Consider the following 16,488-nt stretch of genomic DNA (forward strand, 5'->3'; position numbering starts at 1 on the left):
CTTGGTCTTTCCGGTCCCAGTTACTTCTGTAATGCATTCTAATGTCTGCTGAACTGAAATGCATGTCATCTTTCAGATTTGCAGGTTAGCTTTAAGTAGTACAAGCATGTATATTAGCAAGCAGCATGGTGTTTGCATGCTGCTTTGCAACAAATGAATGGATCACTTACATAAACAGGTTGGTTACATGAAACATAATACTATCAACAATGTTTCATTTCTTCAAGTCCTGCACTGAAACATCAACCTAAATTATGTACTTTAGGAAAGGCAAAATACTGTGTACTTTAGTCTTTGGCTTAAATACACAAGCTTTGATACCAAGGTAAGAGTGTTGCCACCTGTGCCAAGCTACCCCAGTTAAAGATAGAGTAAATAATCAAAATTGTAAACTAAAAGGTTGAATATATATGGATTTTCACTCCTTTTATTATATAGCAATACAATACATGTACATGCAGGAATATTCCACTTTATCAATCTAAATTTATTAAGTGATCCACATATTCAAGTGCTCAAATCACAATGTGCTATTGTGGATCTATACATTTAGCAAAAGTAGCAGTTCGTTTTATGCTAGTTATGTTTTTCTTTAATAAATGCAATTTTAGTTGAAAATATCAACATCACACAGTTTTATTTATCATGTAACAAACAAAATAATGGCTACATAATTCATATGAAAGGAAAGCTCTAGATATTGAAGAATTTAAATTATAAATAGCTGGTTGGCTTTCACCATGTAGAGCAGTCCTGTTGTTTCCTGTCTGACATACAAAGAACAGGAGCAGTAAGCTCAAGGACAAGGGCAACAGAAACACTATCTGCAAGTTCCCCTCCAAGCCACACACCATCCTGACTTGGAAATATATCACCATTCATTCAGTGTTGCTGGGTCAAAATCCTGGAACTCCCTCTCTAACGCACCATACCTCCACAAGGACTGCAGTGGTTCAAGAAAGCACCTCACCATCTCCTCAAAGTTAATGAAGGATGAGCAATAAGTGGTAGCCTTGCTAGCAACACTCGCACTCCATGAATTAATTAAAAGAAAAAAGCAGGAACCAGAATGAGATCATCGAATTGCATTAACTCTGAACCAGAGAGAAACCTGGACTCTGATGGCCAAGAGCTTATGGCGTTGGACTCAAAATCCAAATGGGGTTTCCATCTGCAGATTTGAATCCTGCTCATAGCAGAGAATGTGGTGTTATTTGGTGACTTTAAGGACTGTCTGGATGCAAACTTTCAAACATAGCTTCAGGTACAAAGTTTAACTCCACCTTTAAAAAAGAAACCTTAGGTATGAACACTAAAATTGATTATCAATAGTTGACATTAATTTTGCCTAATCATGTCTTTAGATGTATATTGATCACTCTTGACCGTTTATCAAATATTATGATGTAGTCTTTTAAGCCATTTTTATAAACCAATTTTCAACAGGAACAAAATCCAAATTCTGTATCTCAAAAGTTGTACAACATTCTAAGTTTCTATTGGAATTAAAGACGAATCCTTGCAGAGCTGATTATCAAATTGGCAAATTAAAAAATCCAAATATGAACAGCACAACCCAGGCTGAATGTTAGAGTAAAGGACAGAATTTTCATTTATATAGTACCTTTCACAGCCACAGGACATCCCAGGGTGTCCCACTCAAATCTGTGACAGCTGATCAGATACAGGCCCCTGGAGTACAGTAGCTCAGTGGGCCTTTTCCAGTCAGAAGACTAATTTGGCTTTTCACAGGCTCCTTGTGGATTTGGACAGATTGGAATATTTGCTATTTAATAACCCTTACCAAAATTGGCTTTGTAAAGTATTTTGTATTGAAAGATTTTCCCTTTCCACAGTGATACTCCATTTATTTCATAAACAGTTTCCAAAATGCTGACATCAATACTTGGCAGTCTACTTTACAACATCATCAGTCTTGGTTTTGAGGAGTAATATTTCATTAATTGATCATGGACTTGGAATTGGAGGAGAAACCAATGGATCAAAGGAATCTAAAGACTTGTACAAGGTCTATAGATGGCAAAACCAAAAGCCAGACATCAGTGGTTGCCTTACTATTATGAAGGAGGATCACTGGACCCGAAACATCAACTCTATTTCTCTCTGCACAGATGCTGCCAGACCAGCTGAGTTTTTCCAACAATTTCTGTTTGATTTGCCCTACTATTAATCTTCAGGTAAAACATATTCCAGCTTTCAAACAATCTAAATCTAAAACCTGACAATGAAAATCTTGGATGCACCAGAGTGAAATGTGAACAGAGTAAAGTTACACCAGGTCATGATTGATTTTGCTACGTGAATACGTAATATATTTTAACAACACAGAGTATATAAAGGCTTTCTCAAAGTTAATGACAAAGATTCAACTGAAAAACCTGGTATATAGCATGAAATGTTTGTGCATACGATTTATGCAGAACTCCAAAATATGAACTATTTGGTTATAAAAGGTATCTTAAAATTGTACACAATAGCTCCAAGCAATCCATGTTGACCTCTGAAATTAATTCAGTTTTATTCACCATGGAGTCAAGCTATGAGCAGGGTCAGGCAGTACTCATAGTTCTACCCATGGCCTTCCCTCATTCTAATGTGGAACTTGTTGCTATGCCTTATTGCACTTTTCAGCTTGCACAACAAACATTCCAGTGGAGCAAGTTTTCCCAGTTTTGACTCACCTCAGCTTAGTTTTTCTCAGTCTACTATATTGCAGAGCTGTTCACACTACTAGCTTCTGCCCAAAGCATTGGAAAGCCATATTTTTGGATGTGTTGTCACTAAAACCCTTAAATATCTTTATATTAACTGCAGTAGAAAGTCCAGGCAGGGGTAAAAAAACAGGGTAACAGTAATACATTTGGGCTGGTAGGGAGCAACACCCTTGCAAGATGCTCCTTGAAGGGTGTGCCACAAGGAAGTTGAAAAGGGCCCACACACTTAAAGCAGCAGTGTACTATGGAAAAAAAGGTTAGAGGACATGTTGTACCATATTTATGTAGACTGCTTTTCGGGGGTTCTGGGCAGCTGCCTAAAACAGATGTTGAGTCCACGCCACTCAGAATTCCTGAGCGGCCCCGGTGGAAAAGATAGATAAGGTTTATTTTTACATGTATGGATCCAGATGGAGTGAGTGTAATATCTTTCCCATAGCATACCTCGGGGTCGCTCTTGGCAGCGTAGATGGCCTGATATTCATCACCTGCAGTGTGAGGTGCCTGCAAATTTGTGGTGCTGTGGCACATAAAATGTTAATGAGGCCCAGTGTCCAATATGCTGCATTAAGTCGGAGCCCCAAAGCAGACACAAGCAATTTCTACTCTTTTTTTGAGAGGCTTGTTCACAGCTTGTTTTCAGCAAACCTGGTTCTGATACAGTGCTCAACAACTCATTCTAAACTGAAATTGGTCCATAAACTAAGCAAGGCCCAATATTATAACTCAGGGGTGGGGTGAGAGAGGGGTCAAGGGGCAGGTCTGTGTTTTGGCAGCACAGAACAGGAGGGGGTACAACTCCTGTTGGTGCGCTGCTGAAGAGTGTGATGGTAACGTGCCATTTGAGAGAGGGGTTGCTGCTGAAATACTGGTGTCTGCACTATTGTTCTGTCGGATGCCACAAGAAACACAAAGATGATGGTAAACTCCAGGATTCAAATACGTGCAGTTCTTTAAGTTCCATGATGTAGAACTTAGTTTTTTGGATTAATTTCTTGATTAAATATTGGAAAGTTGTCTGCTGGCAAACATGACTGCTTTCATACCCTTGGAACAGTATACTGCGATTGGCTATTACACAACTTGGATCAATCGTAACACTAAATTCACTACTGCCTCAGTTCCATTTTCTGTACACCTCTGTTCCAGTCTGAAAGTTATATTTTCCGTACTAGCAATCCTTAAAAAGTTTTCATTAAGACTGCAATTATATGTTAAATGATAGATGGAATTGCATTGATGCCTCCTGAACTTCTTTCACATAAGACACTTAAAATAAATAGATTTCCACTGCATTATGTCGGAGTTAGATCTGTTCTAGACATGAAAAAGCATCACAATTTCCAAGAACATCTCTCCCTCCCCCACTGATGTTTAGATAAACATCAACCACAGGAAGGGACTAATGCTGTAGACAATGTGGCTTTCTCAATATGCTGAAGGCAGTCTCTGGAACTTACTTGATGAACTAAAACAAATAAAATATAGTCATTGAATACAAAATGCCATTAAAAATTGTAACATAATACTTTAAGTGGTATAAAATACTTCAATTGAAATAAAACCATTAAAAAAAGTTGGCATAAACCAAAAACAAACTCATTATTGGGTTTAATAAAGCCACAGAACCACTCTATTCTTCCTTCAAATCGAACCTGTAACAAGAAAAGAAAAAGTATTTTAGTATCTGGTATTTTTTCAAAAATACATTAGAAAATATTCTCTCCCTTCCTGGCACCAGCAACTCACTGGGGAACAGGTTCAAAGACAGTGACCAGCACCCCAGCCCCCCGCATCACAAAAATGGTGATACCTTCATCTGTCAGCCTAAACAAATAGTATTTTTTAAATCAAGCTGTTTGGACATGTTATAACACACCCCTGTTTAAACAACAAATATTGACAAGGTATTTCAATTGTTAAGGGCATCACAGCTGAGCCGGATACTGTCCTCGTCTTTTTAGTGACGTGGCTTATGCTAACACTAGCGTTACCATCTACGTGTCACAAAGGAAATCATTTACAAAAAACACAATAAAACTTGGAAATTACAGTACTGGTCCAAAGTCATTTCCAAGATCTATTGCTTTTTTACTTTACACCAACAGTTTCTGACAATCAAATAGCACCTCACTGCTTCAGAGAAATTTAGACAGGAAGTTCCACAGATCTGCTAATCATCTTGGGTTGCAAAACTGTTGTTGCTGCTTCTCTGAAAACATGAATCCCAAAACCCCTGCATTCACCATGAGGAGATTGACCATATTTCATTCTTTAGTCATCAGCCAAGGAAAAATCTCCACTACTATGATTAAAGAAAATGGAAGAATGAGAAAGAGGAAAAAAATCAGGTAGGGAAGTATCAGTGTGAACTTGAGAAAGATCAGTTACTGCTAAAATATGGTAAACACAATATGAAAATAGTTAACTGACAATGATATGCAACTCCTTGGCCCACGTCTTATTCCAACAATATGGCTTGCTCACTTACCATTGTGTTATCTCCTGAGTCAAGTCAAGTGGTGACAGATCAAAATGGAGCTGGAAGAGAAGCAAAAAGGACTTGGTTGCAATGCAGATTTAGTAAAATTAAGACAATAGGGCAAAAAAATAATAATAGCTATACAGAAGTAGTTACAAGAGGGAAATGATCACAATCCTGCCAACATTCTCAAATACCTCGAGTGTCTTCCAGCAAGTTCATGATTTTATAAAATCCTATTGAGACTATCATTCTTTTTTTTTCTCATTTCTGGTTTGGAACAGAGTTGCAGTTGAGAATTGAACTCTTAACAGCAGTTTGGTTTTTAAGTAACAGGAGAGAACAAAAGACTGATGTTGTTTTCTGTTGGAAACCGGCCTGGAAAGATAATGCAGGCAGTATTGTTCCAACCACATGACAGGCGAACTGGCACCGAGATGTTGTTACGCTCAGGGACTGCCAGTGAGTTGGATGTTGAATTGGTTAATCAAGAGGGGACCGGTGCTGGCCAGCCAACCACAGTGAATGTTGACAAATAAACAGAAACCAAAGGGTGAACTGGGTTTTGACTGGGCTTTTGGGCAGGAGGCAGAGTTTTTTTGGAAGCTACAGGAACTGGGTTTTTTTAAAATTTGCACTCTAGTTGTTATTTCTCCAATCATCAACTTGTTGAAAATACCGAGAAAAGAACCCCAGTCTACAAGAAATGAGGAAAAGTCTCCGGAAGCAGTTTGCATTGACTGGTGACTTCAGAATTAAAGCAAGATACAATCCTACTTGCTGTAATACAATTCATGGATTTCACAAAGGCTTGGTGTTCATTAACAAAACAGTTATTGGACTGGCAACTTAGGATTCTTTTATTGTTTTTAACTTATCCCTTAATTGCGCCTGTTTGTCGGTACACGAGTGGGTTGTTGGTGATCAAAAAAAATTGGGCTCATATTAGATATATTAATTAGAATGCCTTGCAGTTATCTGTGTTCTGCAAAGTTATATTATTAATAATAAATAGTTAATTTTTATTGAAGTTATAAACTTGGTATCGGTTATTTGTAAAGTCTAGTTAGAAACAAATAAGCAATGGAGGGTCATCAAACGCTTTAATTTCACTGTGTTGCAAATCAAGTCTGATTTGATCCGAGTTGCTATCCCAGTGTCACAACAAGTCTCAGGATTGATGCAGCTTGTAGCTATTCAATTTTCCCACTTCAATCATGATAATTTAAAATAATTGCAGTGCTGAATTTTTTTCTAGACATTTACAACTTTTGTGCAAATTGCACAGAGGTGTACCTTTCCAATCTCTCTGGACATGAAGGAAACACTGTTCTTCACAGTGAGCTCCAGCTTTCTTTTCTGTGCTTCCTCCAATGATATTTCAAACTCAAATCTGGGGAGGGAGAAAAAAGCACAAGAACATGAAGTCCAGAATAAGAAAAGACCGATGTGCCCATCAGCCTAGATGTATCCTTACCACACCAACTGTTGGCATCTTATTTTAGGGTCACCAGCTTCCTGTCCCCAAGCTTTCCAGAGAGGGAAAAAAATAAATTGAACCTTTTTTTCAAAATTGTCTTTCTAACTTATCATCCACCTTCTTGACAGATTTTAATTCATACCCATTTCTAATATTCCAACTGACCCCCAAACCAACTTTGTTCCCTCGGAGGTTGTTCCAGATATGGGAAAAAAGGACAGATTTCTTCTGATTAGAACATAGATAGAGGGGAGATGTGTAGAACATTTCACAAACCATTTAAAAGTAATTTACTGTTTATAATTTACTGTGATTGTAGAGGCAAATTGAATAGGGAATCTAATCGGATTATTTAAAATGTTGTAATATTGTTTATAAAACAATAAAACACAAATTATGTGCCTATTATTGTCCCAAAATTCCCTCAAGTCATGAATTTCTCCCAAATTCCATGAAGTTGTAAACATGTGCAAAGGTCAGATTTGGTGGCATGATTTTACTGTTTAAATAACAGGATGGTCAAAAATTTACGATCATGTTACCGCTGCTATTTAGAAGTATCCGGACAATAACACTGCCTCCTTAGGTATAATGGATATTTCCTTTCTTAGTTCCAAGCCTGCTCATAAGCCTGTTTTTCATTCACTCTCCCCTTTTTCCTTGGATTGCTTCTTCCCTCAGTTTCTTTACCTTCTCTTCCATAGAAAACAGAAGAATAGTATTAGGCTATTTAAATCATTAGATATGCTGTGCTATTCAATATGATCATGGCTGACCATCCAACACAGTACCCTGCTCCTGCTTTTTCCCCCATAACCTTTGATCCCTTTAGCCCTCCGAACTATATCTAACCCCTTCTTGGAAAACCTCAACGTTTTGGTTTCAACCGCTTTCTGTGGCAGAGAATTCAACAGGCTGACCACTCTCTATTTGAAGACATTTCTCCTCATCTGAGTCCTAAATGGCCTATCCTTGTATCCTTTAACTGTGACCCCTGGCTCTGGACTCTCCGGTTATCAGGAACATCCTTCCCATGTCTCATAGCCTGTTAGAATTTTATAGGTTTCTATGAGATTCCTCCCCCCTCCCCCAAACTCCAGTGAATACAATCCTAACCAATCCAGTCTCTCTTCATATCATAGTTCTGCCACCTCAGCAATCAATCAGTCTGGTAAACCCTTGGTGCATTCATTCCAGAGCTATAACATCTTTCCTCAGATAAAAAGACCAAAACTGCACACAATACTTACCAAGATCCTGTACAATTGCAGCAAGAAATCCCTCCTCCTGAACTTTAATAAAGCCTTTGACAAGGTTCTGCATTGTAGACTGATTAGTAAAGTTAGATCACATGGGATTCAGGGTGAGCTTGCCAATTGGATACAAAATTGGCTTAATGGTAGGAGACAGAGGGTGGTGGTGGAGGGTTGTTTTTTGGACTGGAGGCCTGTGAACAGCGGTGTTCCACAAGCACTGGTACTGGGTCCACTTTTGTTTGTCATTTATATAAATGATTTGGTTGAGAATATAGGAGGCATGGTTAGTAACTTTGTGGATAACACCAAATTTGGTGGTATAGTGGACAGTGAAGATGATTATCTAAGGTTACAAAGAGATCTTGATCAATTGGGTCAATGGGCTGAGAAGTGGCAGATGGAGTTTAATTTGGATAAATGGGAGGTATTGCATTTTGGTTAAATAAACAAGGGCAGGACTTATACAATGAATGGTAGGCCCTAGGTAGTGTTGTAGGACACAAACATCTAGGGCTTCAGGCACATAATTCTTTGAAATTTATGTCGCAAGTAGACAGGGTAGTTAAGAAGGTGTTTAGTACACTTGTCTTCACTGCTCAGACCATTGAGTATCAGAGTTGGGATGTCATGTTGAGGTTGTACAGGATGTTGGTGAAGCCTCTTCTGAAGTACTGTATTGTACTGTATAGCCCAGCTATAGGAAGAATATTACTAAATTGGACAGGGTTCAGAGAAGATTTACCAGGATGCTGACAGGAATGGTGGGTTTGAGTTATAGGGAGAGGTTGGATAGGCTGGGACTTCTTATTTTTACTGGAGCATAGGAAGTTGAGGGGTCACCTTATAGAGGTTTATAAAATCATGAGGGGCATAGATAAGGTGAATAGCAAGGGCTTTTCCCTAAGGTGGGAGAGTTCAAAAATATGCCCCTAGTTTTCAGGTGAGAGGAGAAAGTTTTAAGACGACATGAGGGGCAACTTTTTTTTAAAAAAAACAGCAAGTGGTCCGTGTGTGGAATGAACTGCCAGAGGAAGCGGTGGATGCAGATAGAGTCACAAAATTTAAAAAAAGACATTTGGATAAGCACATGAATAGGAAGAGTTTGGAGGGATATGGGCCAAACATAGGCAAGTGGGACTATTTTAGTTTGGGAACATGGTCAGCACGGACTAGTCAGACTGAAAGGTCTGTTTCCCATTTGCCTTCTTCACTGCTTGCTGTATCTACATCTTACCTTCAGTGACCAGTGTACAAGGACACCCAAGTCTTGTCGCACCTCCACCTTTCTCAATCTATCGTCATTCAGATAAAAATCTGCCTTCCTGTTTTTGCTACCAAAGCGGATAGCCTCACATTCTCTCACCCGCTCCACGAGTTCCTCAAGTATTCTGCGTTCCTTACTTGTCATTATACTCTGGATTGATTGTTTTCTTTTTTATACTTGTCTTCCTCTTTGTCACTCGATTTTTGTCAGGGAGCAGAATTAGAGAGACATATGGATCAGGGATCTCCTTGGAATGAAGCTTCAGATTCCTGCAACAAACAACCAACCAACATTCAGCAAAGCTTTTGTACATATTTCATTGTATTGTAGAGATCATTTTCAATTATCAAATTGTAATCTTTCATGCAAACTCTTGTTTCAGCAGTAGACTTCCGTAACTGTAACTCTTCCAGTGCCAGTGGGTGCGGTGACCTTTGTGGGTTGCTATCCATGCTTTTTTTTGTTCCCTAGATGGCAGATGAATGTAACTTGTAGTCACATCTATTAGAATGGAAAGTCAGTATTTTGGAGACAAGTTAAACCCAAGGGACTTAAATGTGAGGCATGATTATGGAAATTCACAGACAATCCAAAAATTAGCTGGATAATGGATAGTGAAGAGGAATGGCTGTTGACTGCAAGAAGATATCAATAGTTTGGTTAAGTGGGTGGAAAACTGGCAAGTGGAATTCAAACCGGAGACATGTGAGGTTATGCATTTGGGGGAAGGTAAACAAAGCAAGACAATAAACAGGAAGGTATTGAGAGGAATAGAAGTAGTCAGAGAGAATATATGTCTACAGGTTCCTGTGGATGGCAGGGCAGGTAGATAAGGTTGTAAAGAAGGCACATGGGATGCTTTCTTTCAATGAACAGAAGGGAAAGGATGATTTGTAGAATGATTAGAGGGGATGTGAGGAAAAAAAAATTTTCATACAGAGGGTGGTGGGTGTCTTCAATTTGCTGCCCAGTTTGAGGGCTGAGGTGGGAACCCTCACCTCATTTAAAAACCTGGATCTGCAGCTGAAATGCTGTAACCAGTAAGGCTGTGGACTAGGTGCATGTAAATGGGATTAGAATGGCCAGCTAGTTTACTCGGCCAGCACAAACATGATGGGCTGAATGGCCTGTTTCTGAGCTGTCACTTTTCTATGGTCATCAGTTCATTTTTTTATGTTTTATTAACACTACTGTCTCCATTTAATTATTGAGAATGTTTCTTGACCAATTTTATCCTTTTTGAAAATTTGTTGTGAATTTCATTTGATGTAGCCTCATGCACCATCTACCCTGGACATTGTTTAAGCACTCATGCTCACACATGTCGGGGAGGAAGCACTGATGAGGTGAAATCAATTGATTGTCTCTCATGCTCCTCAGTAGCTTTTTTTTGTCTCTGAACTGCACCTAATGTTAAGTTAAGCTCAGAGGGATCTGATAAAATCATTGTTTGCTGAAATCAATATAGAACATGATAAGATGAATTGCTGATTCGTGAAGACCTGACTTGACCAATCTATGCATAACGTCACTTATGGGAAAACATACAGCACCACCATTAAACTGAACACGATCAGTAACCGTGGTTGGAATCAAAGCTCAGGACTCTGGTGCTGCACACTGACATGTTGTATTTCCCGCTCAGTAATTTCTTACCTTTCCAGCCAGAACACTCAGCATACTTACTTAGGCCAAGCACAGTTACCATGACATCTCTCTCTTTGGTCTGTTAAGAATCATGGTGAAAACTATACAGAAGTGAACAGAATCTCAAATTCACCGCCACAAAGTAGTAAATGCATCTAGGTGCTTGAAAGAGACTTAGGAGGAGGAGAGATAAAGTAGTTTGAGTCTGTACTGATTGGAAGATAGAAGAATGAGAGATGACCTTATTGAAACATACAGGAGACTTGGGGGACTTGACAGGATAGATGTGGAGAGGTTGTTTCTTCTTGTGGGAGAGTCTAGGACCAGAGGGCATAATCTCAGAGTAAGGGATGGCCCTTTTAAGACAGAGATGAGGAGGAATTTCTTGAGGGAATCTGTGGAATTCTTTACAACTGTGGGCTGTAGAGGCTGGGTCATTAAGTATATTCAAGGCTGAGATACAGATTTTTAATCAACAAGGGAATCATATGGGAATGAGGCAGGAAAGTGGAGTTGAGAATCATCAGATCTGCAATGATCGTATTGAATGATAGAGCAGACTTAAAGACATTATCTCCATGTTATTTCACATTTCCAATTTAAACAAGAATATGGTATTCTGAGAAAGGAGAGAAAAGTTTGCACAAATTTAGGAAACCTTGGATGAACTGCTTCTAAAATGATTGAAGTGGTATGTCAATGAAGAAGGATGAACAGAGAATCCTTTATTAGCACTTTGTAAAGGACAACAATAATGGTAGAAGTGATTCAAAGTCTGATTTCACAATTTTCAATTTAGGAATTCAGTACCATCTGCATTTGACAATTTATTATAATCTGGTGAAAGTGTTACAATATTGAGAATTTTTCCATTGGAAATAGATGTAATGACTAACAAATTGAGGTGACGTAGCTATAATATTCCTAAATCTGCAGGAATCCTCCATAAAAGCAATCAATATATCCTGATAGAGAAGAGGCATAAACAGGAAAGGAGAGAGAAAGAGAGAATTCAAAAATGCATATCCTGGTATTCCATTAATTAAGTGAATAAAGGACATAGGGGACTATAAAATGGAGTCAGTACAGGACCTATGAAACAGTCCACAGATTTTACTGATCTGTGTAGTGTAATAAGTCATCAGTAGTAAAATACAAAGACTGCCTACCAAACCCTTACCTGCAGGAATGCACCATAAGTAGCAGTTTTCCTTGCTGCATGTGGTACTGCAGTGTCAGCTTGATCTGTGGTGACTCTAAAATATCCATTTTGCTGAAACAGGAAAAGGACAGTGTCTGTGGTTATATGAAAAGATGAACAACAACTATGCAGCTTGGTTTCTGAGCAGTCACGTGAGCCATTCAATGTTAAGAGGCCTCCAGCCACACTCCAGTCTCCTCCCTGATTTTCTTTGTGGGGGGGCTGGTGGTGACTGCAAATTAGAGAACAAGGCATTATGGCATGATTTGACCTTTAACGCTTGACCTTTACCAGGCTTAACAAAGCTAGTGTAGTCAACATACTCAATGGAATAATTTACAATTAATATGAAACTTAAAAACTTGTCATCTACCGATGCATTCTCTGTCGCAGATCCAGTTCAGATGACACCGATTCACTGGTTGGAACGCTGCTGTTGTCGGAAACTGAATGGTTACTGGGATCATTTGCTAATGACGAAACAGGTTTCAGTTCACTCTCATCACTAACTGAAGGCAAGAATGACACATTCTCCACCTCACAGCTAGCTGGGTCCTGTGCCATAGATTGAATTGAGAAAAGTTCCCTGGAATGCTCAGAAACTAGGATCTGTGGCAAAGTAAAAAAAAGACACAACATTGACATTAAATAAAAAAACAATTGCAGCAAACCCATTACATAAAAAGAGCACCCACATGTATAAACAGAACACTTGGAGCTACAAAGAACAGAAAACTTGGAATTAATGATTGAAACAGTCTGAGCAGCCCCATATGCAAAGGAATAGAACAGTTAAAGCAGCCTCACATGTGGAAGGACAGTCAGGGTTACTTTGAATCAGGCCTCATTGTGTGGTAAAGGCCATTCATCACAGTATGGGCAAATGTATGGCAGATGAAATATAATGTCTATAAATGTGAGGCTATCCACTTTGATATCAAAAACAGGAAAGCAGATTATTATCTGAATCGCAATAGATTGGAAAAGTGGGAGGATCAACAAGACCTGGGTGTCCTTGTACACCTGTTGCTGAAAGGAAGCATGCAGGTGCAGCAAATGGTGACAAAGGCAAATGGTACGTTGGCCTTCATAGCAAGTACAGGAGCAGGGATATCTTGCTGCAACTGTACAGGGCCTTGGTGAGTATTGTGTGCAGTTTTGGTCTCCTTATCGGAGGATGGATGTTTTGGCGATGGAGGGAGTGCAGCGAAGGGTTTACCAGACAGATTCCTAGGATGGCAGGACTGACATATGAAGAGAGACTGGATCAGTTAGGACTATATTCATTGGAGTTTAAAGAACGAGAGGGATCTCATAGAAACCTGTAAAATTGTAACAGGTTTAGACAGGGTAAATGCAGGAAGGATGTTCCCAACGACTGGGGAGCCCTGAACCAGAGGTCACAGTTCAGGCACATTTGCTAGGCCATTTTAGGACTGAGACGAGGAGAAATGTCTTCACCTAGAGAGTGGTCAACCTGTGGAATTCTCTGCGACAGAAACTAGCTGAGGCCAAACCATTGGATGTTTTCAAGAAGGAGTTAAATATAGTTCTTAGAGCTAAAGGGATCGAAGGATATAGGAAGAAAGTGGGAATGGATGTTCAGCCATGATCATTCTGAATGGCGGAGTTGGCTCCAATGGCTGAATGGCATACACCTGCTATTTTCTATGTTTATACGTAGAAAGCATTTCTACATTTTGTATGTAAACACAAGCATGCATACAAATTAACATGCATAGGTACACACAAGTGTGCAGAACACATATATACATACATCCAAGTTCACATAGCAACACACACTTTTAAAGAAACAGTAAATACTTATTTTGTATTCACTTACCCCCAGCATGACTTTCAACATGATTTGACTATTGGGTCCTGAATTCTCTAACTTAAACCATTTGTCTAAAGTCAGATTCTTGCTGGTCAGCAATTGGCAGAGTGGGAGTGTCAGAGTCCCCAGGACATGACTGTCATCTTTAACCTAGGCAACAATTTTGAAAATACCTTTTAAAGATGAAAATATCACATGCCAGCACCATTGAAGTCAAGTAAAAGGATGCTAGCTAGATATGGTGATTTAAAATCTGATAAAAACAAAATCCATTAAATTTACTCAATCGTCTGTTGTTCCTGCCCATTGAGTTAAGTTTGATAATATACTGAGATGGATTTGCTGATGTGCTGAGGTGACTTAACCAAGATATGAAATATGATTAACAATAGCATGTCATGCTCTGGTAGTCTTGCAATTTACCTGAAGCTCCATACGTTCCAAATTTGGATTCCCTACAAGGAATGAAAATGATTCCTCCCAAATAGGTAGTTCTGTGCTATTAATAACCTGTAAAACAGAAAGACACCAGTAACAGTTTGTAAGATAACAAGGTGCAGAGCTGGATGAACACAGTAGGCCGAGCAGCATCAGAGGAGCAGGAAAGCTGATGTTTCAGGCCTCGACCCTTCTGGGGGAGGGGAAGGGGGTTCTGAAATAAATAGGGAGAGAGGAGGCGGCGGATAGAAGATGGATAGAGGAGAGGATAGGTGGAGAGGAGACAGACAGGTCAGAGAGGTGGGGATGGAGCCAGTAAAGGTGAGTGTAGGTGGGGAGTTAGGGAGGGGATTCACCTGCACATCTGCTAATGTGGTATACTGTATCCGCTGTTTCCGTTGTGGCCTCCTCTACATCGGGGAAACCAAGCGGAGGCTCGGGGACCGCTTTGCAGAACACCTACGCTCGGTTCGCACTAGACAACTGCACCTCCCAGTCGCGAACCATTTCAACTCCCCCTCCCATTCCTCAGACGACATGTCCATCCTGGGCCTCCAGTGCCACAACGATGCCACCCAAAGGTTGCAGGAACTGCACCTCCTATTCCACCTCCCCCACTCTCCCTATTTATTTCAGAACCCCCTTCCCCTCCCCCATTTCTGAAGGAGGGTCTAGGCCTGAAACGTCAGCTTTCCTGCTCCTCTGATGCTGCTTGGCCTGCCGTGTTCTTCCAGCTCTGCATCTTGTTATCTCAGATTCTCCAGCATCTGCAGTTCCTACTATCTCAGTAACAGTTTGTAGTTGTGCACAAAGAAAAGGAACATTTATTGAAGTGTGGGTTTCATCAGTGTGACTCCCAATCTCAAACTCTCAGACTAAAAAGATGATAGTCTCATTGTCAGGAATGGAACATTTAGTGCCAAACACTCTCAGGACAGGTATAGCTTGGGGTTAGATACAGAGTAAAGCTCCCTTCACGCTATCTCCATTAAATGCTACTAGGTGTAATGATTCCAGCTGACAGTAATACTAGATATTTAAGTGTATTTAAGACAGATAGAAAGGTTCTTGATTAGTAAGGGGATCAAAGGTTACAGGAATAAGGCAGGAGAAGGGATTTGAGAAACATATCAGCCATGATTGAATGGCAGAGAAGACTCTATGGACTGAATAGCCTAATTCTCCTCCTGTATCTTATAAGTGGGATCCAACAGTGAAACCTGGTTTGATAGATCATAGCTTTATTTTTGCAATTGATTACTGTTGTTAGTCACCGAACATGTTCACGAGGCTGCCGGTCTTCTTTAACAAAGAGCACCGGTTTATTGGACAAGAGGTACAGTTATTCAAACTGTGAAGATTTTACTGTTTTTGATTGTAGACTGAATTAGGAAAGGACTATTTTACGACAAAGGAGTGTGGACAGGATTGCTGCACTTTTTAAAAAAAAAAAAACAGGTTACTGAAACTCTGTTTATTTACACTGCTGCTTTGTTCAAGCAGTGGGGAAGATGTTTGTCGATGGCCCAGCTGTGTATAAAGTGAGATTCGACTGGCAACAGGTTGCTGGTTGTTTTATGGAATTGTGACCAGTTGTGGATGCCAAAGGCTGTGAACCTGATAATAACTGTCTGATTGGCTCCTGGGTAGCTGACCAGCTTGAGGGTGTGAATGGCAGTGACATGAAGTTTTCGGACAAGGGTAGATGGTGTCTCTCTTGCTCTCCAGTCAAAAATCCAAAGCCTGAAGAAAGCCAGTTTATTTTTTTCTCTACCAGTTGCTATAAGCTGTTACTTTTAACCAATAAAGTAAGAGACTTTATAATTTGTGAACCAATTGTTCTCTGCCTCCTGTGAAGAAGTGAGAGAGCCTGAAGGAAAAGATCCAAGAGTTGATGGACTTGGGAAACAAAAAGAACACTCCATTGAGTCAGGAGGACTGGGTACCGCAGTTTTTTTTTCCCCCTCTACCCATAAAGCCAACTTATTTTTGTCTGAATATGTATGTGCAGGATGCGGTTTGGAAGGAGGTTGGAGTTTTAACTAGATTTATATGTTGACAATTAATTTTTTTAAATCAGTGGTTAGAATTGATTTATTTGTGATAAATAGTAGTTCTTGTTAAGTAGACTTGGCTCTGATAGGTAAA

General features: G+C 39.7%; 1 protein-coding gene across 3 annotated transcripts in view; it reads right to left on the reverse strand.

The window, feature by feature from the left end:
* Positions 1-400: 400 nt before the first annotated feature.
* esyt1a (extended synaptotagmin-like protein 1a) overlaps positions 401-16,488 on the reverse strand; it is a 129,581-nt gene continuing 113,493 nt past the window's right edge. For all 3 annotated transcript variants that reach the window (XM_048618902.1, XM_048618903.1, XM_048618904.1), the window contains 8 exons: positions 14,326-14,412; positions 13,909-14,052; positions 12,439-12,674; positions 12,045-12,137; positions 9,355-9,486; positions 6,514-6,610; positions 5,227-5,276; positions 401-4,390 (listed from right to left, as the gene is read on the reverse strand). In XM_048618902.1, coding sequence (XP_048474859.1) covers positions 4,369-4,390; positions 5,227-5,276; positions 6,514-6,610; positions 9,355-9,486; positions 12,045-12,137; positions 12,439-12,674; positions 13,909-14,052; positions 14,326-14,412 — 861 coding nt within the window. In that variant the 3' untranslated portion in view covers positions 401-4,368. The remainder of the gene's footprint in view (positions 4,391-5,226; positions 5,277-6,513; positions 6,611-9,354; positions 9,487-12,044; positions 12,138-12,438; positions 12,675-13,908; positions 14,053-14,325; positions 14,413-16,488) is intronic.

The sequence above is a fragment of the Rhincodon typus genome, chromosome 41 (genome assembly GCF_021869965.1).
Source record: "Rhincodon typus isolate 14 chromosome 41, sRhiTyp1.1, whole genome shotgun sequence".
Classification (NCBI taxonomy): domain Eukaryota; kingdom Metazoa; phylum Chordata; class Chondrichthyes; order Orectolobiformes; family Rhincodontidae; genus Rhincodon; species Rhincodon typus.